The 26,127-nt window shown below is 39.3% G+C and overlaps 1 protein-coding gene across 1 annotated transcript; it reads left to right on the forward strand.

Annotated features, from left to right (window-relative positions):
* Positions 1 to 453: 453 nt before the first annotated feature.
* On the forward strand, positions 454 to 24,413 carry LOC139922502 (atrial natriuretic peptide receptor 1). Its single transcript, XM_078282728.1, has 28 exons — positions 454 to 497; positions 613 to 671; positions 2,409 to 2,600; positions 3,048 to 3,169; positions 3,288 to 3,377; positions 3,483 to 3,628; positions 4,660 to 4,772; positions 4,939 to 5,085; positions 5,313 to 5,467; positions 5,567 to 5,702; positions 5,856 to 5,947; positions 6,477 to 6,609; positions 9,939 to 10,017; positions 12,783 to 12,879; positions 12,992 to 13,090; positions 13,312 to 13,389; positions 13,992 to 14,096; positions 17,972 to 18,043; positions 18,328 to 18,499; positions 19,182 to 19,334; positions 19,657 to 19,831; positions 21,110 to 21,253; positions 21,597 to 21,720; positions 22,316 to 22,384; positions 22,510 to 22,684; positions 23,340 to 23,438; positions 23,757 to 23,848; positions 24,360 to 24,413. Exons 1-28 carry the CDS (start codon positions 454 to 456, stop codon positions 24,411 to 24,413), a joined length of 3,216 nt encoding a protein of 1,071 aa, XP_078138854.1.
* Positions 24,414 to 26,127: the final 1,714 nt, after the last annotated feature.

Raw genomic sequence — 26,127 nt, forward strand, 5'->3', positions numbered from 1 at the left:
CTAAAATGGTATCTAATTAGAACTAAATTAAAAGCAACATATTTGTTGTCATGAAAAATAAGTAATGGGCATACAATCTGTTTGCCTTCTGTTTGTCAATATCCATTTTGAAACAAAATAAAAAGGCTTATAAAAAATTGCCTTTCATTTTTTGGAAGTCTGCCTAAAGTAATAACAAGACTAGGTTGACCTAAGGCAAGCCAGGCCAGGAATGTCTGGCCTCTTGGCTTTCACACCCTAGTATAATACGTGTTCTGAACTGCCCTCTGCATTGTAGTGAAATACAACTTTATTGTAACACTAACAGTGCAAACAACGCGATATCACGTATACCACCATAACTGTGTAGGTCTTCACGCGTAGGTCAGTCAGTTAGCTACTTTCACTCATCTAGGCCGGTCCCATAGGCCCGACAAAAAAAAGGTTGCCCTCTGTAAAATACGGTTGCAAAATATGAATGTGGACCTCTTCCATGAGGGCGGCACAGTGTCTCAGTGGTTAGTGCTGTCACCTCACAGCAAGGACTGAGCTTCAATTCCCGGCCCTGGCTCTTTCTGTGCGGACTTTGCATGTTCCCCCCATGTTTGTGTGGGTCTTCTCCTGGTGCTCCAGTTTCCTACATTACAAAGACATACAGGTCAGGTTGATTGGAGACTCTAAATTGCCCATACGTATTAGTGTGATTGTCTGTCTGTGTTATCCCTGTGATGGATTGGTGACTTGTCTGGAGTGTTTCACTGCTTTCCGCCCAATAGATGCTGGAACTGCATGCTCATTAACTGGAAATGTATCACCTCACATTATAGACACAGTAAGGTTCCATGAATAAAGCTAAGCAAACACATATAATGGTAAATAACTTGATTGTTGCACTAGTAATTAGTACTAGTAATTACTGATGTGTTCACTTATAAAGAAATTTAAGTGAGTTACACGCTGGAAGGACTATATCTCCCAGCTGCGGCCTGGGAGCACCTGGGGATCCCCGAGGAGCTGGAGGAGGCTGCTGGGGAAAAGGACATCTGGACTGCTCTTCTTGCCCTGCTGCCACCAAAGAATTATGCTGTGATCTGCAGAATATTTTGAGTTGTAGGTGCAGTGCATCATGGCACAGGCAGCTATTTCTGTAGTGTGTTTATTGCATTAACAGTGACCAGATTTTTTTTAGAAAATCCGGGCTCATTTGTGACTCAAGTGTCTCAAGATGATCCAGTGCTGCATTATGAGTTCAGAATTTTAAGTTATTCATGCTACTAGGCGTACGTGCCGAAAACAAGCAAAGAGCTATTATCTATTTTCCATAATATTGGCTTCCTAAACTATAACTAGGAAACTCTGCTTATCCAGAATCTTAAGGAAACAACAATAACTGCCTCTTCCAGCAAACATAATTGTTTGCAGGCCATTTGTCTCACTCATAGAAGACAGTTATGCATTGTCTATATATAACTCCTTTAGTTACACCATCTGGTTGGTGACCAAGACCCTCAAAGCATTTCCCATGACCCAGTCTAAGCACCCATAGGATGACTTGCACAGTCATTTATACTGTATTCTAGATAAGAAAGCCAGTTTTGAGATTAAGGATTCTCATTAAGAGGTTGAACAGAAGTGATGCTGTCTGCTCACCATGTGGAACATTAAGATAAAATTGACCTTGGAATCTTTGATTCATACAAAACCAAAGAGCCACTTAGCACATTGATGACAAACACTTAACAATGATAAAAACAGACAAACATCATGACTTTCCCTTATTTTTCCATGTGAAATAGCAGAATGTAGGGGATTGTTTACACGCAGATATAAACAATCTTCTCTGTGATAATTATTTTTCACTGTCAAGTCCCACCAGAGTGTTCCCATTAATGTCCATGTCAACTGTTTACTTAGGCAGCTGTTAAGCTCAACAAGCATCATGTGGTTTTGTCTTCCCAGAGCCTCCCCAATGTGAACTTGATTAAAATGAAAACCACTCGATTTATGATAGAAGACTCGGAGCTGGTCCGGCCAAAGCCAGCTGTTGTGGTGCTTGGGAAGGGAATTTCTCATCACTGCTATAGTTCACTGCAGCATTGGTAGCAAACAACCTGCTCTCTCTACCTGCTTTCTATGGATTTCTTTGTTATAATCCAACACTAAATATTTCATGGGCTGACTGGTAAGTAAATTACTTTTATCTGACAGAATAAATAAGCTACAATTGCTATTCCTGTTGCAAATTATGCAATAGTCTCTGATTTTCCTTTGTTATCTTGACATAGATCATGTAATAGTAACATTCAATAAAGAATGTAAATTGTTATGATTTCAGCCAATGCATAGACAGTCTAAACATTAACTCCATGAACTGTACTACTTTATGGGATATTCATTGTGAGTTATAACCCCATTCCTGTGTCTCCCAGAGCCAATGGCATTCCCCTATGAGGTTCTCATGCTGCAACTTCTCCTGTCCTGGGTGAGTGAAGTTGAAGGTTCAAAGTTCACCCTCCTACTGTCTCTGCCTAACACCTCTGTGCCCTTTAGTGTGGGCAGGATTGGGGCAGGTGCTCTCATCGCCATGGATACTGTGAACCAGAGCCCCGACCTGTTGACAGGTAATTGCTATATGCAATACCAAGCTAAACCATTCACTGTGCCAGTTCACAGTGAACCTCCATTCAAATTATTTCTAGGAGGCTCATGTAGCTATATTTACGGAAGAGGATTAGGGCCACGTGAAAAATATATTAAATTTCTGAGATTAATCTCAGAATTCTTTAAAATTTTAGTTTAAAGTCATAATTCTGAGAATGAAGTCAGAATTCTGAGATTAAAGTTAGAATTCTGAGAATAAAGTCAGAACTCAAATACATGTTTCACATGTGGCTCTAATCCTCTTCTGTATATATTAAATGTGTAGACTGACCAGCAAGGGTCCAACTCTACTTAGTAGAGCGCAGCTACATATGCTTTGTCAAAAGGCTAATAAGACATAGAGATTTCAATCTCCTCTCTCATATTGACCAGTTATAATTTTAAATGCCATACTTGTCTTCATTCAGGTCACAGCCTGGAGTATGAGTATGTGGATGATGAATGCTCTGATGTAAATGGTCCAGGAAAGATAGTGGAGATGCAATATAAAAAGAAATACAGTGCTTTCATTGGCCCCAGTTGCTCCAATGTGAGACCTTAACTGTTTTTTGACTTACAAAAATGGCATGAATTCAACATTAATAACATTCTAACATGCATAAGTCTTATAGATTGATTTACCAATGATAGCCTCTTATATACCTTAGGTATGTGCCATTGCTGCGAAGCTTGCAGTCTTCTGGAATATACCTGTCATCAGTCCCACATGTGCAGACCAGCAGTTCCTCAATAAAACGGTGAAATAATAGATTTTCCAACAATAGGAGTGCCATGTGCAATTGAATATCCATTATACTTTCATGTTTAATCTTCATGTTATTTATTTTTTTCTGTGAGAACAGGGATATCAAACTCTTACTCGCGTCTTTGGCCCCTTCACCAAAATGGGATCGTTCTTTGTGAAGATCTGTGAGAAGTTTGACTGGAAGCGTATTGGTATCATATATGACCCCAGCCCAGTCTGGACAATCCCAGCCGAAGGAATCAGGTAACATAAAATAAAGGAACATACTGTTGATCATAGAAAATATCATATCCTATTAAATGTTTTATTTTGTAGCAAAGGGTATTAATTTAGATAATGAGTGCAGTAATTATTCATAGTAAGTTTTAATTCAAAGCTTGCAAAATTTATCACTGATTCTTGAGAACTGGGACAAACCAGGTCTTAAAAAATAGAATTTTACATGTTAAGAAATCAATATGTTTACAGAACAAGTTCCCAGCTATCAAGCAGTGTTTCAGTCCAACCTCCTGATTTTACCTTTTTTTATTTTTTTTATAAAATCCATGTCATTACAGTATTTACTATCTAATTGCAGTATTTAATAGTAATAAAGGTTATGTCTGATTTAAAACATAATATCTGGCAGTCCACATTTATAAAGTAAACACCATGTAGGCTACTAGCCTACAATAAAATAACATTTTGCTAATATGTTTTTAGTGTTTACAAGTGTACATCAAATCTCGTAATAAGGAAACATCAGGTGTATCTGTTATGTATATGGGGAAAAATAGTTTTTTAAAGTATTTTTACATTAAATACACATGCAACAATGAAACATGACAAGACATTAGTATTTACTGTGGTCATAAATACCATAAAAGATGCTTTGTCACCGCCATCAAACAGAAAACCTGGCAGTGTTGATAGTGTTGACATATCATGGTTGTGCAGTAATATAAATTTATTAGGTCTAAATCAAAACTTGCAAACCTATTAGAACCCATATGACCTTAATGTATTAAACACAAGTGAAACATGGAGATGGCGTCCTGATGGTTATAGCTGACCATGTGGTCTCCTGACTTTGTTGTTTGTTTTTGGGGTTTTTTGGTTTTCTTTAATACCTGACAGTGCTGATCATTTAATTTATAATTTATTTTCAACAAGAATAGCACTTTTATTTGTGGCTCTCACAAATCAGTGTTTTTCAAATGGTGGATATCTCAGAGTGGAATGAAACTCTTCATTTACAGCTATGTGAATATTTTCTATTTGTGCTTTATTTATAGGTACCAAGCTCAGATTTATAACATCACGGTGGCTAAATATGTAGAGTTCCAAACTCCTTTTGGCCAAGATAAAATTTCCCATATACTGATGGAAGTAGCTAAGGTCTCACGCAGTAAGTAATAATCTTATCTGATATGAGCCAACACGGTATGACTGTAACATGGCTAATCATAAATTCATTTCCGAAAAATTATCACTTTGTGTTGATTTTACTGAGCACATTTATATTTTCCCAAAGTACCCACTTGTATAAGGATATGTTTCTCATCTTTTCCTAGTCATATTCATCTCAGTGCGAGGAGAGGCAGTCCGGAAATTCATGATTCAGGCCCACAGGAATGGGCTGATCAAGGGGGACTATGTCTTCTTCTGCTTTGAGCCTTATCAGCTACCGGAGATATTTGGCAAATTTGACTGGAAAAGAGGTTAGCATTCTGAGATAATGGGTTCTATTTAGTGGAACAATCTCAATTAGATGCATTTGTTCAGCCTTGTTCAGTTTTCTCAAAGTTTTAACAAACAGTAATGTTTAGAAAAGGGTTAGAACTGAAATTGTTTTATTGAAACTGTTCTCATGGAGCAGCCGCTCTATATGCATTACACACCCGTCCCCCATTTGAGATGATTAAACTGAGTGGGTCTGTGTTTGCAGGAGATGAGGAGGACTCTGTGGCTAAAAAAGCATACCAGGCCTTGTTCCTGTTGTCTCTGTACGAGCCTGATGATCAGAGGTATTGGAATTTCTCCTCTGAGGTCATTCGTCGCTCCAGAGACAACTTTGGTTACAGATATGCTACTAACGAAAAGGTGAGCTTGAAAAAAATGGTCTTTCTTATTGTCTCATAGTAAGTTCCAAATAGCATCTTGGACACAAAAGAGTGAGCCTTTGTAATTGTTCTATGGCAGGTTTCAGTGTTGGCAGCCATCGCCCATGATTCAGTGTGGCTGTATGCACAGGCCTTAAATGAAACCTTAGCTGAGAATGGAGACCCTTATGACGGCTTCACCATCACCCGCAAAATGTGGAACAGGACAATCACAGGTTAGCCATATCATTCAATCACATGCAAAATGGACCAATGATTGTGAAAAATGTTGCTCCTTACCTCGAAATGACATACATAAAACAAACTATGATGAAAAATATCGAGATTGCAAGGTGACAGTCTGTATGCGTTGTTATACCTGTTACCAGGTATACAGGGCGAAGTAACAATGGATGTCAGTGGAGACCGAGAGTCAGCCTACATGATTAAACACATCCAAGGGGAGGAGGGAGAATTCAAAGTAACCTATCAATATTTTATAATTTATAGCTTTTTATTTATAACGGAAAAGTGTGTGAACTCCATGCAAATTAGTTGTTGTTTTTGGCCTATTTTATTTTTATATCAGTAGAAAATATCCCAGTGTAAATCCCACATGTGGAGCAGGTTGTAACACAAAAAGGTACTTATTTTTCATTATTTAAAACAAAGGAATCATCAAAGTTGAAGTAGACCCACAGATTAACCTCTATTATTAATTCCTCATTCAGACCAGATTTTGAGTCCTAGTACTCTGGTAATGTGTGGAATACATGGGTGGCTCTCAAAAGCATGCTCATTAATATTTAATTCTTCAGAACCGTTGAAACCACATTCACTTCCTATTAGGGTGTAAAGGTTTTCATTAATTTCTAAACCTTGCTAGCATCTTTTGTCTTTAATTCAATGTGTCAATTCAATGTGTTAGTGTCCACTGTTCTTATAATGAATGTATTCTTTCTGAACATGTAAAGTAAACATCCATGCTCATAAAAAACCCTCCTGAACAGGTTATAGCCAACTACTCTGGCACCAAAAAGGAATATGAGGCAGTAATGGGGATCCAAATCATCTGGCCGGGGGGGAGAAAGAGCCCACCTAAGGACACACCTGAATGTGGCTACAACGGCGAGTTCTGCACTGGTAATATATTCTTTTCTCAGACGTGAATAGGCTATTTGTCTTAGCTGTGGTATGATCAGAGTTGTAAACCAGCAAATAGCTTAGGAGCCTTTTTAAATTGTTATTGTGGGCGTTCCTAGAGTAGCCAGAGTTCCTACAGTAATGACAGTGTCATGAATAAATTCTGGGGCCAGTTGTATAAACAATGCAAACACACAAAATGTATGAATAGGCTACACCACTTGACACACAAAAATCTGAATTTATAAAAAAAAGTATGTGAAGAATGTGCATACCTCCACAAACTTTTTTACAACATGTGTACCTTAGACTTTCATGAGTCATCTGATCTGAGTGTGATAATGTGGTAAAGAGGAGGATAACGTCAAAGAGAGAATTTTTGACGACGTTTCATTTGGAGATCTTTTCAGTACACCATGTTAAACTAGAAGTCTATTAGGTCTTAATAGAGTTTCATGATGATAACATTTATAGATGTATGTGTGTGATTATCATCCTTTCTTCCTTCCTAATTTTTATTCCAGCGAGAGTAAATAGGTTTACTATTGTCACCAAATCATACATACAGTATTGTGGAATAGCACACATATTGGATGATAAATTAGATCTACACATGTCTCATCAATCAATAGGCTGTCATGGCTCATAATAATTTGTGGCGCATAATGGCTGTGCGTAATGATATAATGGCTGCTTTTGTGCTATTAGAGCACATGCCAGTGCAACACTAAGGCTTTAGTCTTTAAAGACTGCTGATTTTCTGGGCTTAATCATGACTGGCATTTACAGTATGTGCAAACCAGGTGAAATAGTAGTGTGTCGACATCCATTTATGGCTAATTGTAGGAGTGGGCATTAGCTTGAGCACATGTGCACAGTTTCACAATGATTGAGATTTATAAAACATAACAATGCATGACGACCATGTAAGCGGGGTTGTATAAATCTGACAAAAAGACTGTGCATGTATGTTTCCAATGTAGTGCATACACAGATCTTTAGTCTTGAATCTACACACAGTTTTATACATCTGGCCCCTTTTTCCCCACACCTCTCTATCCATACCCAGACAGAATGGTGTGCCTTAGTTGGTACAGAATGAATAAATCCAGTATTTACAATTTACAGTATTTGTACTCACTTGCATGCCATGTTCGTCACAGTGTACATGCAATGGGAATGAAACACCAGAAGGGGGCTGCATTACCCCATGCATCATCCAAAACTGTGTGTGTGTTCTGCTTCCAGCCCTGAAAAGCTATATTTGCGGACTGTGTGTGCTCTGCTCTTAGTCAAGGTCACACAGCCCATCACCCCTGGCCATGGACCTGACTTCGCTTTGATTAAAAAAAGAATAGCCAGAGAGTGCAATTTTAGATGGAAACTGGAAGAGAAACAGGGACAGAACGGGAATGAGAAGAACGGGAACAATAGAGAGAAAGTAGAGATGGACAAGTGAGAGAGGGGACTACCCAGGAGAGCATACTTTAAATTATTAATCTGTATCTTGGCCAAGAGGAACCAATTCTGGGTTTCTTTAATACAGTTTTATTGCAGTCCCCCACAGCTTACAGATAGATGATAGATTGGAAATTATTGTGAAGCAGAGTTTTATTCCTGTTTCTTCTGTTATATTTCTGGGCTTTTCAGTGGATTTAGTTCACACACATAATGAATGCTATCCTTGCTGCTGTGTCCAGCTTCCCTTGGCAGTCATGACTCCATACTGATGGGCCTGGAAAAATGACAGGAATTCACAGTTGTTTGGATTTTTAATTAAAGTTAATGGGGGATGGAGGAAAATGCATAAAAGCAAAGGAGGCTCTTTTCCCTGAATGAAACATTCATAAAATGTAACCATCTCTTGTTGGCGTAGCAACCAGGAAAGTTGCTACGTCTCTTAGCTCCCTAAGCAAAATGTCAATAAAATGCAACTACAATTAAATTAGATTAGATTAGATTATAGCCGACTTTATTGGCTGTTTGCATGAAAATTTGTCTTACATTCATTGACCAAAAACAATTACAGATTCATGAAAAGACAACCTAGCTAATTTCCTCAAGCGCATAGTTTCCTTGACATCCTTAGTTATGTAGGACTTGTTGTTTGGATATAGCCTCATTGTTTTTGTGGGTATTAGTGATTGCACACAGGAATTAATATGATCTGTGGTCATCATGTATAGGGTGTCTCCTTTAAACACCTCCCACACTGTACATTCAAGAGATGCCTTCAGCACCTCTTTACTGTCCTTAGTCCACAGCCTGACCACTTTTAGGCCAGGTTTCCTGATTTTAAGCTTAGTTCTATATGTATGAACAAGATGCACTACATAGCGGTCTGAGTTTGATATGGGTTGTTTACACCTGGATGTACAGACGTCTTTCAAATTCATGTAACATTTGTCCAATATATTCCCCCTTCATGTTTGACAGTTCATGTATTGCTGAAAAGTGGGCATTGTACGTTCCAGCACCGGTTTAAATCACCTTGCACGATAGCTAGGGCATCAGGAAATTGTTGCTGGAGTTTGTACACGCACTCTGCAATTGTTGCTGTGGCCCTAGAGGCCCTACCACTTGGTGGAAAGTACACAACAAAATGATGCAGCCAGATTCCCTGGGGAAGTAAAAGCTCTTAACCCCAAACACAGGATTTCAACCTCTTTGTTGCATGTGGTGTCCTTAATGGTGTATCAGTGGCACCACCACTAATCTTTAATGCAGACACAAATGCCGCCTCCCCCTGTTCTTTCCGAGTTCCCATTCCTGTCCGCCCACACAAGAGAGAAGCCATCAATATCACACAATGAGTCTGGTACTGATGAATGCAGCCCAAGTTTCTGTAAACCACAAGAGGAACGCTTCCCTAAACTCATAAGAATACCTTGAATACACTCCACTCCTCACCCGCTTTGTTAGCGATGGAGCGCGAGTTGGAGAGAATAATTGAGGGCAAGGCTGGTCGAGTCCCTCGTTACCTCAGTCGTCTCCTAATTCCTCCCAGCTTTCCCCGTTTCCTTCTGCAGCCTGAGATTTGCCTCAGCTCCACTGGGATGTAGCACACACAACTAAAAACACAACATCAAGTCTATTGTTTGAATAGATTGAACAGAGGAATACAGAATATTTTGCACACAGCCCCTCACTCCTTTTTAACAGTTATGATACAACATACAAACATGCATACAAATTATTTTTGAATAATTTACACTATATCAATTACTATTAATAAAATGTAGGGTTAGGGTAATAATTATCTACCATTTATTAATGATGTTAATGATAAAGTGTGTTATAAAGTCATGTGGTGTATGTTCCTGTTTCAGAACGAAGGCTTCTGATCGTCATGGGAATGATTGCTGGTGTTTTATCCGCAGTGACAGTTGTTGTTTGTTTGCTCTACAGGTACTCCACACACACACACACACACACACACACACACACACACACACACACTCACACACACAAACACACAAACTCACTCACACACATGCATACATGTGCTTGCACACTCATTCGGTACAGTATTTAGACATTTTTTAACCTCATTCATTAATTTATTGAATAATTCCTCTATCATTCTATACCCTAGACAAATCTCTTACCTCTAGCACTACTCTCACTCTCAATAAAATCTGAATACTCGAGAATTCATTATATGTTTTAGAGCTATACTGTATATTGACATTGAGCAGGACAGGGGTCCTAAGGTGCTTTCCAGCTTACATCGCCCTTTCATGAGAGAAACTGACTTTCCTTTTCCCAAAGAATTGCTTTACTTTACTCTTTGAAGTGAAAACTTTAATGCTGGTATATGATGTATCACCACAGCACCATGGCACGTCATTTCCAAATGAAGTGTTAATAAGGTGGTGAACTTATTTCACATAGCTGAAAGAGAAGCTCCCTGAAGCAGTTAGAGCTAGTGTCCATTTGAATCTGAATTTGAAATTTAATATATGGAGAATACAGCTACCCAGCTAGCAATTTTAGGTTCCAAAAACGTACCCCTAACATTCCCATTAGGTTATGAAAACGTTACTTTTGACGTTTTTAGCGGAAAGTTTTTTAAGTGTTCCCAGAATGTTCTTTCCCGAGTTAGAACGTTATTTGAACATGTTCTAAAAACATAATGTTCTTTCCAGAGTTAGGAGAACATTATTTGAACATGTTCTAAAAATGTAACGTAACAACATTCCTATAATGTTCTGACACAACATTCCTATAACATTCTGACACAACATTCCTATAACATTCTGACACAACATTCCTATAACATTCTGACACAACATTCCTATAACATTCTGACACAACATTCTTAAAACTTTACTTTTTTTTTTTAATGTTCCCAGAATGTTCTTTCCCTAGTTATGGCCACGTTATTGAAAAGGTTCTTAAAACAAAGTGACACAACATTCCTATAACGTTCTGACACATAATTAAAATGTTTTTAAATGTTCCCAGAATATTCTTTCCCTAGTTATGACATTATTTTTCTTCTTTGTACTTGGTTTCAATAGCGTTTCTTTAATGTTGTACTTAACCTTATCTAACATTCCCTAAAGGTTCTTAGAGCATTTGTTTGAATACAGAATATGTATATAAAATGTCAATAACTTAAAATAGTAATCTTTTTGTATCTCTTATATTAATCAGACCTATGCTAAACTCCAACTAAATAAAAAGTTATTTTGTCTCAATAAATTCATTCAACAAAACAAATCATTTCAAAAAATAATTTATTTTATTAAGATTTTTTCAATGGGAGTGGGGTGGGATGTGTGAGCGAGTGCATGCGGGTGTGTGTTTTTGTGTAGAGGTGGGGTGGGATGTGTCTGTGTGCCAGAATGTATGTGTGTGTGGTGGTAGTATATCTCTTTGAAAAATGGCCAGGTGTATACGTATATGCTTATGAGTCAAGCAAGGCTTTTGTCCTTTTTTCTGTAGTAGTCCATTAGTTTTTCACAGCTGAGTGTGCAATAGGTGCCAGGACAAGCCGTGACAATAACACGTAAAATAACACGAGAAAAACAGATGAGGCAGAGAGAGGCAAAATGTGGCAGAGAGTTGGGGCCACAATCAATACAATACAATACAACAATATTGATTTGAATGAGTAGATGAGCAAGTTCAACTTACGGCAAGTTTCTCAAAGTGATCTAGTACACATCCAATATATTGACAATCAAGGCTTCTCTTAGCTGGATGCCTGAATGTTCCACCTTTGTTAACATGTAACGTTGCAGAAACGGTCTGTAAAAAACATTCTGTAACCTGTGCCCTAGACAACATTCTCAAAGCATTCTCAGAATGTTGCAGTCAGAACGTTCCAGCTTTGTTACCATGTAACATTGCAGGAACGTTCTTGATATAATAAACACTCTCAAAACGTTCTGTGAACATTGCAATCAAAACGTTTCTCCTGTAACATTGTCAGAACTTGTAGGGAATGTTATGTAATGTTATGGGAAGGTTCTGTTCTAGCTGGGTAATTAGTACACAGTATGCACTGTGTTCATTATGTGTGCTGGAAGCTTATGATTCTGTGTCAGTAAGGCAGGTTAATGAAGTTGGCTAGCTATCTTTTCTGATAATTCAGTTCTATAAAATCGTAGGTTATCTACACTACCAGTCAAACGTTTGGACACATCTGATTGAATGTACAATGTTTTTCATTATCTTAAAGCCAGTTTGAACTAAAGGCTTTTGCTTACATGCTTGAAATTTGTTTCTTAGACAAATATAGATAAGTTAAGTTAAGTTAATGCCTGTGTATGAATTTCTTTCCAAAGCCTTTGCCTTTCCATCAAGGCAAGGATGGCTACTTTAAATATAAAATATAAGATAGTTTTGATTTCTTTAACTTTTTTGGTCACTGCATAATTCCATTTGTGTTATTTCATAGTTATGATGTCTTTACTATTATTCTAAAATGTGAAAAATAGTAAAAATGAAGAAAAATGTGTGTGTCCAAACTGAGTGGTAGTGTACATGAGTGAATGAAAATGTTCTGGATTCTTCAACTGAGGTTGTTTTAGTAAACTTTCTCAATGTTTAGATTTGAACCTAAGACCAGTCTATGGAGTCTATACATGATTTCATATGCTGTATTTATCTGAAGCTGTTTACGCGAGGAAGTCTAACGCGACAATCCCCTTCTTGTGTTACAGGAAGTACATTCTGCGTGTGAGTCTCCATGAGAGGGTGAAGCTGTGGAAGGTTGACCCCAGTCAGGTCACACTAATGGCCTCCTCCCCTGCTGGCAAGGTCAGGAGGATTGCGTGTGCATGCATGCATTTTGTCTTGCTGATCCCCGTTTCTATTTCAGTGCCCAACGTTAACTACTTTCCTCACCAATGAACATAACATTACATTCCAGGTGTCCTATCCAAACTCCAAGGCCTTTCACACACACTCGATGGAGTACATCCTCGCCAGCATGACAGACAAACCAACTCACAGAACAGGCATCTATCAAGTAAAACAAAATTTGTTTTAAGTGTTATATTTTAATTAGCATGAAAGACAAGAAAATCCTTAGCGTCTGAACTGCAGTACTTTTGATATTCAAATCTTCAATGCAGTGTTTGTTAAAACAGTGTTCCAACTATCTATTCCTATTTGAATTATCATGCTCAATTCATGCCAGCTTGTGCCTTTTAATCGTTGTGAATCAAAGTGCTTGATTATTTATTTCAGGAGAGCATCCGCTGGGTGCGTTTCCTAACCGTGAAGAGTGTGTGTCTGAATGGAGAGCTGTTGTGTGAGCTGAAACAGGTGAGAGGGAATTATCAAAAGACAAGGCAAAGCTTGAAAAAGTACCTCTGAGTATGCGATGTGTACTTTTACAAGTAACTGTTCTCTCACAAGCGTTGCTTTACTGTGTGCGCATGTTTGTGTGAATGCATGTGCCTAAGTGTATTTGTGTGTTTGCTTGCACACACTTGTGTATACATGCATGCTTTGGTTTTCAGGGATGTAGTGGACGGTAAACCAACCTAAACTCTGTTCAACCAGCTTTTAAGTATCAAAAGAAAAGTAGAAAAGTATCAAAATGAGCTATATAAAGGGAGAAGGGAAAAAGCATGAATTATTTTTTTATTTTTATTTTTATTTTTTGGGGGGTTTTATTTGTGGTTGTTTGCCGTATTATCACCAACTCCAACACAAAATCACTTTTAAAATGCACTGTCTGTATTTATTATTATTATATGACTTTTTCATTTCTGTTTTAATGTTTGTATTTTTAACTTTGTTGACTTATTTTATGTGAAGCACTTTGTAACGATGTTTTGTTAAGTGCCATATACATTTAGTTTATTATTATTATCAGGGTTTACTAACCTCTTTATTTACCACTACATCACTGTTTGTTTTAGTGCAGAGACTTGAGCCATCCAAACATCTGCAGCTTCATTGGTGCTTGCCTGGAGACCCCACAGCTCTTTCTTATTATCGAGTATTGCCCTAAAGGGAGCCTGCAGGTAACCCCTCTATCTCTCTCTCTCTCTCTCTCTCTCTCTCTCTCACTCTCTCTCACTCGCCTACCTGGAGCATCTATGCTACACACACGTTCATGCTTTTTACCTATCAAAGGATGTCGCTACATTGATAATCTCCTTTGTAATGTCTGCACATGTAACCGCCTGCCTGAAAAAATAATTAAACCCATCAATGGTGAAGGCAGAAACTACAATTTGACCAGCCTAAGTTTAAGTGAGCGGGTCAACATTTTCCAGTAAAACACAGCAAAAACATCTAAACATATTTAAAGCCACATAGGTTTTATAAGTTGACATTTTGTTTTGTTTTGTTTGTTTTCAGAAAAGTAATGCACTTGTTGGGTGAACATACATTAGTAAGATTATATGTCAGATTCTTGGCAATATTGATAGTGACATTGCTCTGCTTGTTGCTTTCAAAGTAAATGTTGTGGTTCGGGCATCTGACCAATTGAGGTCAACTTTGGCAGGAGAGCTTCGTTCCAAATTGTCAATCAGCTGTGTGCTGATTGCCGCTGGGTGGGAAGGGGAGGGAGGGGAGAAGGGGGCTAAGTGCGTTCATCTTCTTGTTTTTCGTCAAACATACCTACTGCGGCTTTAAGTACAAATGAGTGGATTCATATTTATTCACAAAAATCCCATTCTCTTTGTAAACAAGCGTGTTTAATGTCAAGTGCAATGAAAGGTTTAAATTGTTCTTAGTGCAAATGGTGAGGCTAGAAAGAAGCCTTTGCTCTTTAATTCTGAGGGACTGACACCAAAACTTGACGTTTATGGTTGATGTTTTAGATAGCTGAAAGTTTTTCTGCTTGTCCAGAATATGACAGCATTGACAAAACTTGAAAAAACTTGGCAGGGGAATTACCAGCTCATAAATGCGAGTATAACAGTTTACATAACTTACAGTTGATGTTACAGTCGGTGTTTGGCTATGAGTTGTATTGTGGGCTTGGGCTACATCAGTAATGATAGGGCCACTTCATCAACAGCAGACGTCCATTTTTGATGATGGAGTAGCAGGTAAAATGGCCTCCACGTTCCCTCGCTCCCTCCCGTCCTCCACTCCGTTCCTCCCCTCATTTCCTCCAAGTTACTTCCTGGTAGGAGAGGAGTGATAGTGAGGGAGGGGAGGAAAGGAGGAAAAGTGAAAAAGCTTTTGGATTCACCCCAAGTGAGGTCATTGACTGAATCTCATTAGTGAACGTTTTACATTCCCTCCTCACTCTGCACTCGGTGGGAATCCCCTGCAACACCCAGATGTGTTAACACATCATTTTGGAGTGCCGACCCATTTCATATCAATGTTTCCTCCTCTGTTCAGGTGCAGACTCCAGCCAATTTCTTGATTTGGATTTCCCATAATTCTTTGCGAATTAAGTATAAAATGGCCTAAAATGTTGAATATTTTGTTGACTAATGGCGAACATAGATGGAGACAAAACTATATATACATGTAAGTGATTTTAATCTTAATCCCTTTTAAAGTATATTTTATTCAAATTGTTGACATACACAAACAGGTGACAGATGATGATGAATAGCAAAGATTCTTTTATAGTGTTAATATCCCAAATGTTTAAAACAGGGTACATGTCATCTCCAAGACCAACGCCGCTACACGAACAACAGTGTTCTCCATGGCAACAGAAGATAAAGTGGCACCGTTATGATGCTGTTCCATTCCCGTTTTTACACCGGTTCACCTCTCCTCCGTACGAGTGTCCCTCCACATGACGTACATAATACATCACACGGAGGCTGCCTCTCAGAGTGGAGTGAGGGCTTAAAGTTTACACACTCCTGAAATGAGATTCAGCAACCAGGACTATCACTCACAGCAGCTGCGCGCCTGGGAATAAGACACACCTGCTCATCATTACTCTGACTGATCTACTCTGCCCTACATCAGTTGCATCAGTCTCTCCTCAGCCCAGAGAGCGTGGAGCCGCAGACTGAAGACTGCTGAGGAACGACCAGGATGGTGAGAGCAGTGGTGGGGAATGGCACGGGCAATATAGGCAGTCGGCTCGAGCGGCAGCTGGCTAGAGGCACCATAGTGCTGTTTTATTTATTATTATAAGATTCGTTTCAAAGTAGTTCCCTTCATGCGCTCGTGCCATTCGCCCCATCAACTGTGTCCACCTCCTCCTCCCACTCGGTGCTGCCTTCTGTGCGGACAGGAGCGCGCTGTCAACTCGAGGGATGGAGGAGGGGCGTGTCAAAAAGCATTGTGCTGTACAGGTTATATCAAAAGTGGTCAAAACACAACATGCAAGCAGGGAACCAAATGCAACCCCCGCCTCAGTCACTCAGTTCCAAAAGGAGCAAAAAGTAACCTTGAAATTACTCCATATGCACAGTGAGTGGAAAAGACCTATATTTACACCATTAATTAGCGCAAATCTTCATTACAGCAGAAAACGTTTGGTCACTGAATAAGCTTATTTTATGATATGCTATTGCCAGGCCAGTGTGCTGTCCATGGTTCTGATTCAATCTAGACTGTTTATGTGGATATGTAAATGGAAGTAGCCTAATTTGTAGCTTGGATTAGGAATGGTCAGTCTGATCTGATGTTTTCTGACTGACTACTTGTGCACTCTGTATTTTGTGTGAATGATAAACAGTAACAAAACATAGGGTATATAAAAACATGACAGATTGAGTGAGTGCGCTGTTACGCATGCACTCACCTCTCATTTCCTCTTATTCCTTGCAGTATTACATAGAATGAAATAATAGGAAATAACATTTAAGTTTATGATTAGCTAAATGTTAAAAAATATATCTACAACAAGCTCGGTCCACTAAATCCTTCTTGGAATGTGTTTTTTATGTACGTCTCCTCTCCTCTTACTCACCCGACCCACTCTCACCACACACTGTTTTGCGCACACATACGAACTGCTTTATACAAGACAGTCTCCTGTGCCTCGTTCCTTGAACACTTGGCCACCTGTCTTTGTTTACCTCCCTGGAGCGATGGTGGCGGGGAATGAGCCATGCTTTGGCTTCTGCTGCTCCCGTTTTAGCCTTCATGCAGCTCACATGCAAGGACCATGATGAAGTCTCCCCTGCACACTGTTTTGTGAAGCTGTTGTTTGAATCAAATTTGTGCACTGATGGCAGCCAAGTCGAGGATGTTGTAAAACCAGCAAGCGATAAGACCTAGACCTAGAGAACAGCAACAAAATTGATGGAAACATCAGTGCTGATCACAAATGAATATACAATGCATACATGTATATAATTGCACAAGTTTATTATGTTATCATACATACACCTTAGTGCAGTTGTGCATCACAGTCTGTTTTTTTCTTTTGGTCAGGACCAGTGGATCAGGATGCATTATGCTTAAACTTGAAATATGTATTTTATTTATTTGTATTTTTTTATTTTGTTATAGCACTTGACTGTCAGTGTTTAGGTAGGTTACACGTGCAGATATGCAGACGTTACTAAGGAGATAACTATCAATGTGGCAACATCCTCTAATGTGTAAATGCATGAATGCATACAAAATAAATCTAGTGTAGCCTAAGTGTAGTTCAGGCATCCTTTACACACTAAGACAATGCTAAATGTCTCTCCTAAATGAGAGACATTACGCCAATGACACCTGCGCTACATATGTCTACTTTGTAAGTTTATGTAAAATTTTGGTACTGGTTCCAGGTACTGGTTCTCTAATGATGGTTATTTCTGTCATACATACACACATACACAGTCCGGTCACACATAGTGTATAGCACATTCAGAGAGAGAGAGAAAGAGAGAGAACTATACCCCTGAACTTCCCAAGGTGCATGTTAACTGTACATGACCTCACCTTTTACTACCCGCTTCTCTGACTCCAGGACATTTTAAAGAATAGCTCCATCAAACTTGACTGGAGCTTCAAATATTCCCTGATGCTGGACATTGTAAAGGTATGAATGTTTTTCCCATTTTTCATGCACTTTCATGTTTCCAAATTATACTCATGTCTTACCTCAATAAAAAATACAGGACTACAGCCTTGGCATTGTATATCACGTTTATATCACCTTTGAGACATTGCATATCACAAGATTGGATGTTTTTCCGATGTAATTACATTTCTACACCACTGAGCATCGATCAGAACCAGGACCCTTGTCAATAATTGTTTGATACGAACATTGATGGTCCTTGACCCCATCTGTCTGGTGTGTGTGTGTGTGTTCATCCGTAGGGAATGGACTATCTGCACCGAAGTCCTCTGCATTCTCACGGTCACCTTTCCTCCTCAAATTGTGTGGTGGACAGTCGTTTTGTGCTGAAGGTGACTGACTATGGTCTGAGCCACCTCAGACAAACACCACCCAGCCTGGAGAGCTTGGACCCTTCCTCAGAGCAATGGACCAGTGAGTAGACAGGGACAGGGATGGATGGAGGTAGAGAAATAAACTAGGAAGATGAGCAGAGGAGAATAGAAGAGGGTGAGAAGGATAGAGGGCAAAAAGTAAAGCTAAGAGAATTATCATTGATCGGCAGTGTTTGCTTATCTCTACATACTCAATAACTATCATACCCCAGTTCACAGTGTTGGTGTAATACAGAACATCAGCATGTAGGGATGGACGATTCCAGTCTGACTCCGACTCCTTGTAATGGAATTGATGGAATCGATTCTAAATTGATTCTGATTCCAAATGAAAATCAACAAAAAAAATTCAACCAATGAGCTTCGAATTTCTCCTTCCCCCCTCCACACTTGTTGTGAAATGGATCAGACCAAGGCAATCGAACACAGATTAGTAAGGATAGGCCTAAATCTGAATGAATTAATTACAAATTTGTTTGGAGAAGTTTGGAGTTGAGATTGCAGCTGGAGTCGACTCCAATTCCGTTTATTAGTAGAATCGAATTAGAATTCTCAGAATTGACATGATGGAATTGAGAATCGACTCTTTTGGAGTCGACTCTCCATCATTATCACCATGTTAGTGTATTAGAGACTAAGAAAACGAGTCTGTTGCCTCTGTTTAAACAAAGAACTTGCTGTGTATTCTCTCCCGTCTCCCTTGTTGCTGCGTCTCTCCCCAGCCTTGCTGTGGCGGGCCCCAGAGCTGTTGAGGGGCAACATGCCTCCTTCTGGCACCCAAAGAGGTGACGTTTACAGCTTTGGTATCATTGTTCAAGAAGTGGTCTACCGCTGTGGCCCCTTCTATATCCCCAACTGCAAGCTCACGGCACAAGGTGGGCCTGATATTTGTGTGTGTGTGTGTCTTTTTGTTTGCTCCCTTGTGGCATTGTTGATGTGTGTTTGTGTGCAATGATGGGAATATGTGAAGTGTCATGCAGGGCGGCGGCAGTAGTGTGCATATATGCATGTGCGTGTATTTGTGTGTCTTCTCTAGTTTCTCTGTCTCTCTCTTTCTCACCCACTTCCTTTCTTACACAGCTATATGTGCACACATGCACACTCACAAACAAATGCTTCCACATGCACATACTCCACAGTATTTACAGCATTTCCCTGTCCTCCTGTTTCTTTTATCCCTTCCCCCACCTTCCACAGAGATAGTGGAGCGGGTGAAGGCAGGTGGCTGCAGTCCTCTGCGGCCCCACACAGACAGGAGCCAGTGTCCAGAGAGCGTGGAGAATCTAATGACTTCTTGCTGGAGCGAGCGGCCCGCTGACAGACCCGACTTCTCCTCCCTCCGCCTCGCCGTCAAGAGGCTCTGCCCCACTGGGTACGGAACTAGGAATCACACCTTATAAAGTTTTATTCCCTGTTGAACATTTTTGGGTCTGTTTCACAAATCTCTCTTGCCAGGCTCAATAAAGAAACATTCCAGTACATTAACTCCTGGAGAAATTCTGGACTTTACAAGTGCAGATTCTGTACAGTCCCACAGTGCTTTCATGGCGATGATAAATACAGTGGTTCTTTCTGTATATAAGAAGAGGATTGTGGGAGTTTACAGCACACGCGTGCAGTTTCATAGTTAGAGTTACATTTTCATAATAATTTAACTTTTATCTCCTTTTATTAATTGGATACAGTTCAGTAAAGAGCAGATATGATTTTTTAGAAACAAGTCTCACAAGATGTACACTGTGAAAACGTTTGTCACAGATAAAGAGGAAAAATGTCTCACTCTTGACTTAATTGACTGACTTTGACCTGAATTTGACCTGAGTTTGCCTTTTGATGGAAAAACACAGAACTGTTCTCTAATCTGGATAAGAGCAAGAACACACTGTATGTTCCTTCTTTTTTGGTTATTTCTTTTTTTTTTACCAAAGCTACCACGCTGAAATAAGGTTCAAAACTGTTAAAGTGCCCCAGTCCTTGGCTACACTTGTCAAACTTATGAAGTGTGATTATGTTTCCTGTAATAAAGGAGCTGTGAGTGGTCCTATTGAGTGTGTAATTAAGTACAACAGACACAGGAGGAGGCTCCTTAATACAAGTTAGCAATGATAACTCTTAATAGGGCAACATGCAAGGACAGACATGACAGTTTTAAAGAAAGAGAGAGAGAGAGGGGGTAGAAAGAAAGGGAGGGAGAGAGAGAGAGAGAAAGAGAGAGAGGGGGAAATGTGTGTTGGGAGAGATAGTGAGATGCGATATAGAGAAAGTGAGATCGAATGGAAAGAAGAGAAAGCAAAATATAAGTATACAAATACTACTCAAACAATCCGACACCTAATTTTGAAGTGATTTCATGTCACAGTGAATATTCATAAAATATATCATAAAACATCAGGTCATCATCCTCTCTCTTGTTCTCTCTCTCTCTCTCTCTCTCTCTCTCTCTCTCTCTCTCTCTCTCTTTCTTTGCCGGACAAAGAAAGAGAGTGAAACTTCTTTCTTTGCTCCTTGTGAAACTCTTCAGTCTTTGTCTTTTGATTCAACCTTTGCCCTCTTGTTTTATTTATAAACTAAACAATTAGACAGCAAAACCATTCTGGATAAATAAATGCTTTTTTGTGTTCATGCTTGCATGTGTGTTTGTGTTTGTTAGTGGAAGCGACAACATTCTGGACAACCTTTTGTCTCGTCTGGAGCAGTATGCCACCAACCTGGAGGAGGTGGTGAGCGAGCGCACTGCCCAGTTTCTGGAGGAGAAGAGGCGTGCCGAGGGCCTACTCACCCAGATGTTGCCACGGTGATAAAAATAAATATGGATTTTTTTTTTTTTCTGTGTGAGGCTCTGGATCATCCTCTCTCTTGTTTCTCTCTCTCTCTCTCTTTCTTTGCCACACAAAGAAAGAGAGTGAAACTTCTTTCTTTGCTCCTTTATCATATATTTATTCAAATCTGTCTTGCATGCCTCTTTTTCTGTCTTTGTCTGCCTAGAGCATAACCTTGGCCTCTATCTCTTATTCTTTCCTTTTCCATCTAATGATCTTATTATTATATATATGATATTATTATAAACATTTAAGGATTGTTCCTTGCACTTCTTCCATATGGGAGTTTGTTTGCTCACGCTCTCCCTGTATTTTTAGATCTGTGGCTGCGCAGCTCATTGCTGGGAAGACGGTGCAGGCAGAAACCTACAACTGTGTCACCATCTATTTCAGTGACATAGAGGGATTCACAGCCATGTCGGCCAGAATCACACCTATGCAGGTGACCAGCTGACTCCAGACTTGTAGGGCAAATACCTTTCTGTGAAAAAGATGAAAAGGTCTAAATAATAAAATAGAACAAAAAGAAAGTCTCAAGTCATTCAAACAGGTTGAACTAGTCCCATTTACTGGGACCCCATGTTGTACAATTATATTAACAAAAACCTTCAAATGTATGGGAAAGTCAACAGACAACATGGGATCAGCGTAGGCTACTATGTGTCTTTGTGGCTGCAGCTGCTGTGAAGCACAGCAGGCAATGGCTTGAAGCCTCATTTGGGTGTTAATGGTAATATTGGGTGACAAACAGTTATTATTATTCAGTTATATTCAGTGTAAAATACTAGGGAAGACCTGATAAGGGTGCTTGATAGGCTTAAAGGTTAAGTTAAGGTAAAGGGGAAACTAGAGAAAAGGATTAGTATTAATAAATATGGGGTAGAACAGTTGGAGTTTATAAGAATTGTTTATACTTGTGAGCATGCATGCATGCAAGTCCATAAATATACATTATGCACTTGTACATATATGCATCTGTATGTGTACCAATGTTTTATATAAAACAAATTGTGTTAAAATACGTTTCTTTCCTTCAGGTGGTAAATCTACTGAATGACTTGTATACATATTTTGACAATATCATTGACAACTATGATGTTTACAAGGTAAACTAACAATTTTCTGCTGAAATGCTCTACCATACATTCCATAAAAAAAATGACAATTCTGAACAATGAACAAAAGATCTCAACTTCTAAGTTTAGAATGTATTTCTGTCCTTGTTTTCCAGGTAGAGACCATTGGAGACGCCTACATGGTAGTGTCTGGTTTACCTATCAGAAATGGGGATGATCATGCTAAAGAGATTGCCCGAATGTCTCTAGCAATACTAGAGGGTCTGAGGCAGTACCAGAGCCCACATGTGCCACATCAGCAGCTCAAGGTTCGCATTGGCTTACATTCAGGTAATAAATAAACTCCAAAAGCATTAATCAGATTTGTCTCATTACTCATGTAATGAATATGAACATATTGAGAATAAATGTACAATACAGATTTTATTTTTGCATCAAGGCTCTGTTTCATATCACTCCCTGCACAGCATCATTTAAAGCCAAGCCAAAAGTGAGAGCAGGGAGAGATCAATTGATTAAATCATTCTCAATTGATCAATTAAGATCAACCCCCTGTGGGGAACCATAACGAAACAGAGCCAACTCTTGGATGCTGAGGTGGTGATGGGGTGAGAGAAGCAGCAGCAACAGTGGCAGCAGGGCGAACAGTAGGAGAGAATGAGCAAGTATGTGCTCTGATGCACATGAGCAAGTGAGTTTGACAGCTTAAATAGACCGCCCAATCGGCAATGGCAATAACTGAGCTCCGCTGACACATCAACTGATCCAGAGCTGTTGCACCGACCCTGGTGGGCTGCCTCATCTAGCTTTGCAGGCTTCTCTTCATTTATTTCTATCAACGAAATACGCTGCCTTCCAGATATGTAAAACGACAAAAACCTAATATACTAACGCTACACTTGAAACATTAACGATAGAAAAGGAAATCATCATGGCTATCTGTAAACAAAGCGTCATTCTCTGCTTGTTATTCTGCTGTTGTCAGGACCTTGCGTAGCGGGTGTGGTTGGTCTGAAAATGCCCCGCTACTGTTTGTTTGGGGATACGGTCAACACTGCATCAAGGATGGAGTCGCATGGATCACGTATGCAGCCTCCATCATATTTTTATTCACAATACACTTTCCTGTCAACATTTGATTAGATAAGTGGATAAACAAAAGACATGGGAATTTGCCTTGATCCTTTAATGACAGATGACAGTTTCCTCTGTATTTAATGCCAACTTTAGAAACTACTTAGTTAGCATTGCAGCTAATTAAGTAGCTAAGCAGTTGGGTAGGTAAGAACCTTAGGTAGTTAGATAGTTATGTAGGCAGGCAGACATGTAGGCAGGTAGTTGTATGTTTGCATGTTGTTAGGTCTCCAACAGCAGTAATGACAGTTTCCTATTTGATTCTCAGCACTAAAGATCCATGTGAGCAGCTGCACCAAAGCTCTTCTGGACACATTCAGCACATTCCACTGTGAGCTGAGAGGAGACATCACCATGAAGGTACAGTGAGGGCCTTGTCTGAAAGTTTGGGGATTTTTGGAGCTATATATTGCGTTTCTGGCACTTCCGTGGCATCTGTGGTTTGAGACCTCTCCACCGTGGTTGTCAGCTTCTTGGTGCTACTGTAGAAAAATAAAATGACTGCGTTAAGATGGGGTGTAATGCAGTCACACTAAAAATACCATTTGCGCATTCAACAGAAGACTTCCTCTTAATTTAATTTTAAGACATATGTACAGATCTTAGCTTTGTCACTTGCTATTGGAGACAAACCAAATGGAACCAAGTTGAACAAAAAAGCTTATTCCTTTTCTCAATTGGTTTGATTTTAGGAAGATAAACAAGGACTTTACACAACATTCTTGTAAAAGATGTAATTTTAGTTGACATGTTTAGCCGAAATGTGAGATGAAAATATTTTGGGGTTTGGACAGCTTGTTATTGATGATAATATCCCTCTGTCACATTGATCATTTTCTCTCTCTCTCTCCCTCTCTCTCTCTCTCTCTAGGGGAAAGGACTTGTGAGGACATTTTGGCTTTTGGGAGAGGAACTGGGAGAGTAAAAATGTTCTATTTTATCTAAGAAATGTAATCATGTGTGTCTTGTGCCTTAACATGATTGACATGTATTTTTTCATTGCCATTTACTTTGATTATTGTTGATTCTGTGGTTATAAAAGTTATATGTAAGGTTCGTGGAGCAAATATTTCTCAAGCAACTTATTTATGACAAAGCAAGTGCTCCAGCTTTGTTGCACTTGGATTTTTGGTGTCTCTCCCAGCATGATGTCTGAGACTCCAATATGAGTACACACCATCAAAGAGGCAACTTAATTCACCAGTTAATTGTATACATTATGCAGATGGCAACTCAAAGACAACTTATTTCTGTGTGTTTTATCATTCTGTAACCTGAAACTCATTTCTAAAAGGATGCTACCAAACTAAACCAAACTAAAAAGTAAATGTGACCATGCAGGGATTCAGGAGCTGGTGGAAGGATAATCATTTTGTGTTCTATGCAGTATAGTTTTCAAAGTATTTTGGTGTGCATAATGATGCTGAATATGTGTACTTTCCCACAATAAATTAAACAATGAACAATAAGCAATTAAACAATGAACAATCACTGCTAAAAGCTTGTTACGCTCTCTGTTAATTAGAGTCTAACAAAAGACATTTAGTGATGCAGATCTCACCAGTCTTGAATGTTTCACTTTTATGAATAAATAAATAATCAACCCACAATGCTTTCCAGATTCATGTCGCTCTGGTTATTGTAGGCTTATATGATGGGGCACAAACTAGGTGAAAGAAATGGATTTTTGTCAGCGGTATTGAACTGGATTGAATGATCGATCGGAAAGTAATTTAGTTTACAGTAGTTATCAGACACTACGTTCTGCATTATAATAGCTGCTGGTGCAGTGATAAAAAGAAAGGCTAAAGAAGTAAAAAACCTTCCTTTTCTGGTTCTGAAAAGTATTCTTTATGACTCCTTATAAGAATTGACAGATGTCCTTTCATTATTCTAAGCAAGATCTTTAGGCGACAAGCATGTAAGTAACGGAAATTGTATTTTCCAGATTTCAGACCCCTTGTTTGGTCTGCTGCCTGTCGGCTACTTAGCAGAGTACAATCATTCATTACAGCTGCTGGTTCAGAGGGTTGTCCTGCACTCTGGCCTGTCCTGAGCCAGAGCGAACATGAAATGAGGTGCAGATGGTCTGAAGAGCGGCCCGAGGCGACCCTTCCCTGGTGCTCCAGTGATTTACACCTCTCTCAAGCAATGCTCCAAGGGAAGATCCATCTTATCTGACTGATAGGCATACCTGTTCGTCACAGAAGTGATGGGTCATTCAAAAGGAGCTATTTAAAGATAACAAAAGGTAGATTGTGTGATAGGCCAAGAGCAATGCCTCTGTGAGCACAGTGATCAATCATGTTTGGTTGTTTTTGGTGAGCACGGTCAACCTGAGGGAAGGAAATATTCTAATTTACTGCGTTAGCCTGTGCCGCCATTCTCAAGAGCCATGTCAAGTCGAGTCATGTTGTGGTAATTTACGGGGAAGCCACTCATCTTGTCTGAAAAAGCCCCTAATTTGTCATAGATTGTCCAAACTTGTGAAAATCCAAAATACATTAAATAAACTTTAATGAGATTTTGTAATATAAAATACATAATCCGGTTAGTCAGAGTGATAGTATAATTATTTTATTTCAATCAAAAGTTCATACCAAGTTCTAATCGCATTCGTCAGTAGCGTACTGCTGATA

The sequence above is a fragment of the Centroberyx gerrardi genome, chromosome 3 (assembly GCF_048128805.1).
Source record: "Centroberyx gerrardi isolate f3 chromosome 3, fCenGer3.hap1.cur.20231027, whole genome shotgun sequence".
In the NCBI taxonomy this organism is placed as follows: domain Eukaryota; kingdom Metazoa; phylum Chordata; class Actinopteri; order Beryciformes; family Berycidae; genus Centroberyx; species Centroberyx gerrardi.

What these genes read in the sequence shown, in the direction of transcription:
- LOC139922502 (XM_078282728.1), top strand. Translation starts at nt 454, where the DNA reads ATGAATGTGGACCTCTTCCATGAGGGCGGCACAGTGTCTCAGTG. An exon ending in CTCACCCAGATGTTGCCACG is followed by an intron (nt 21,254 to 21,596) that starts GTGATAAAAATA and finishes CTGTATTTTTAG; the next exon opens with ATCTGTGGCTGCGCAGCTCA. An exon ending in GATGGAGTCGCATGGATCAC is followed by an intron (nt 23,439 to 23,756) that starts GTATGCAGCCTC and finishes TTTGATTCTCAG; the next exon opens with CACTAAAGATCCATGTGAGC.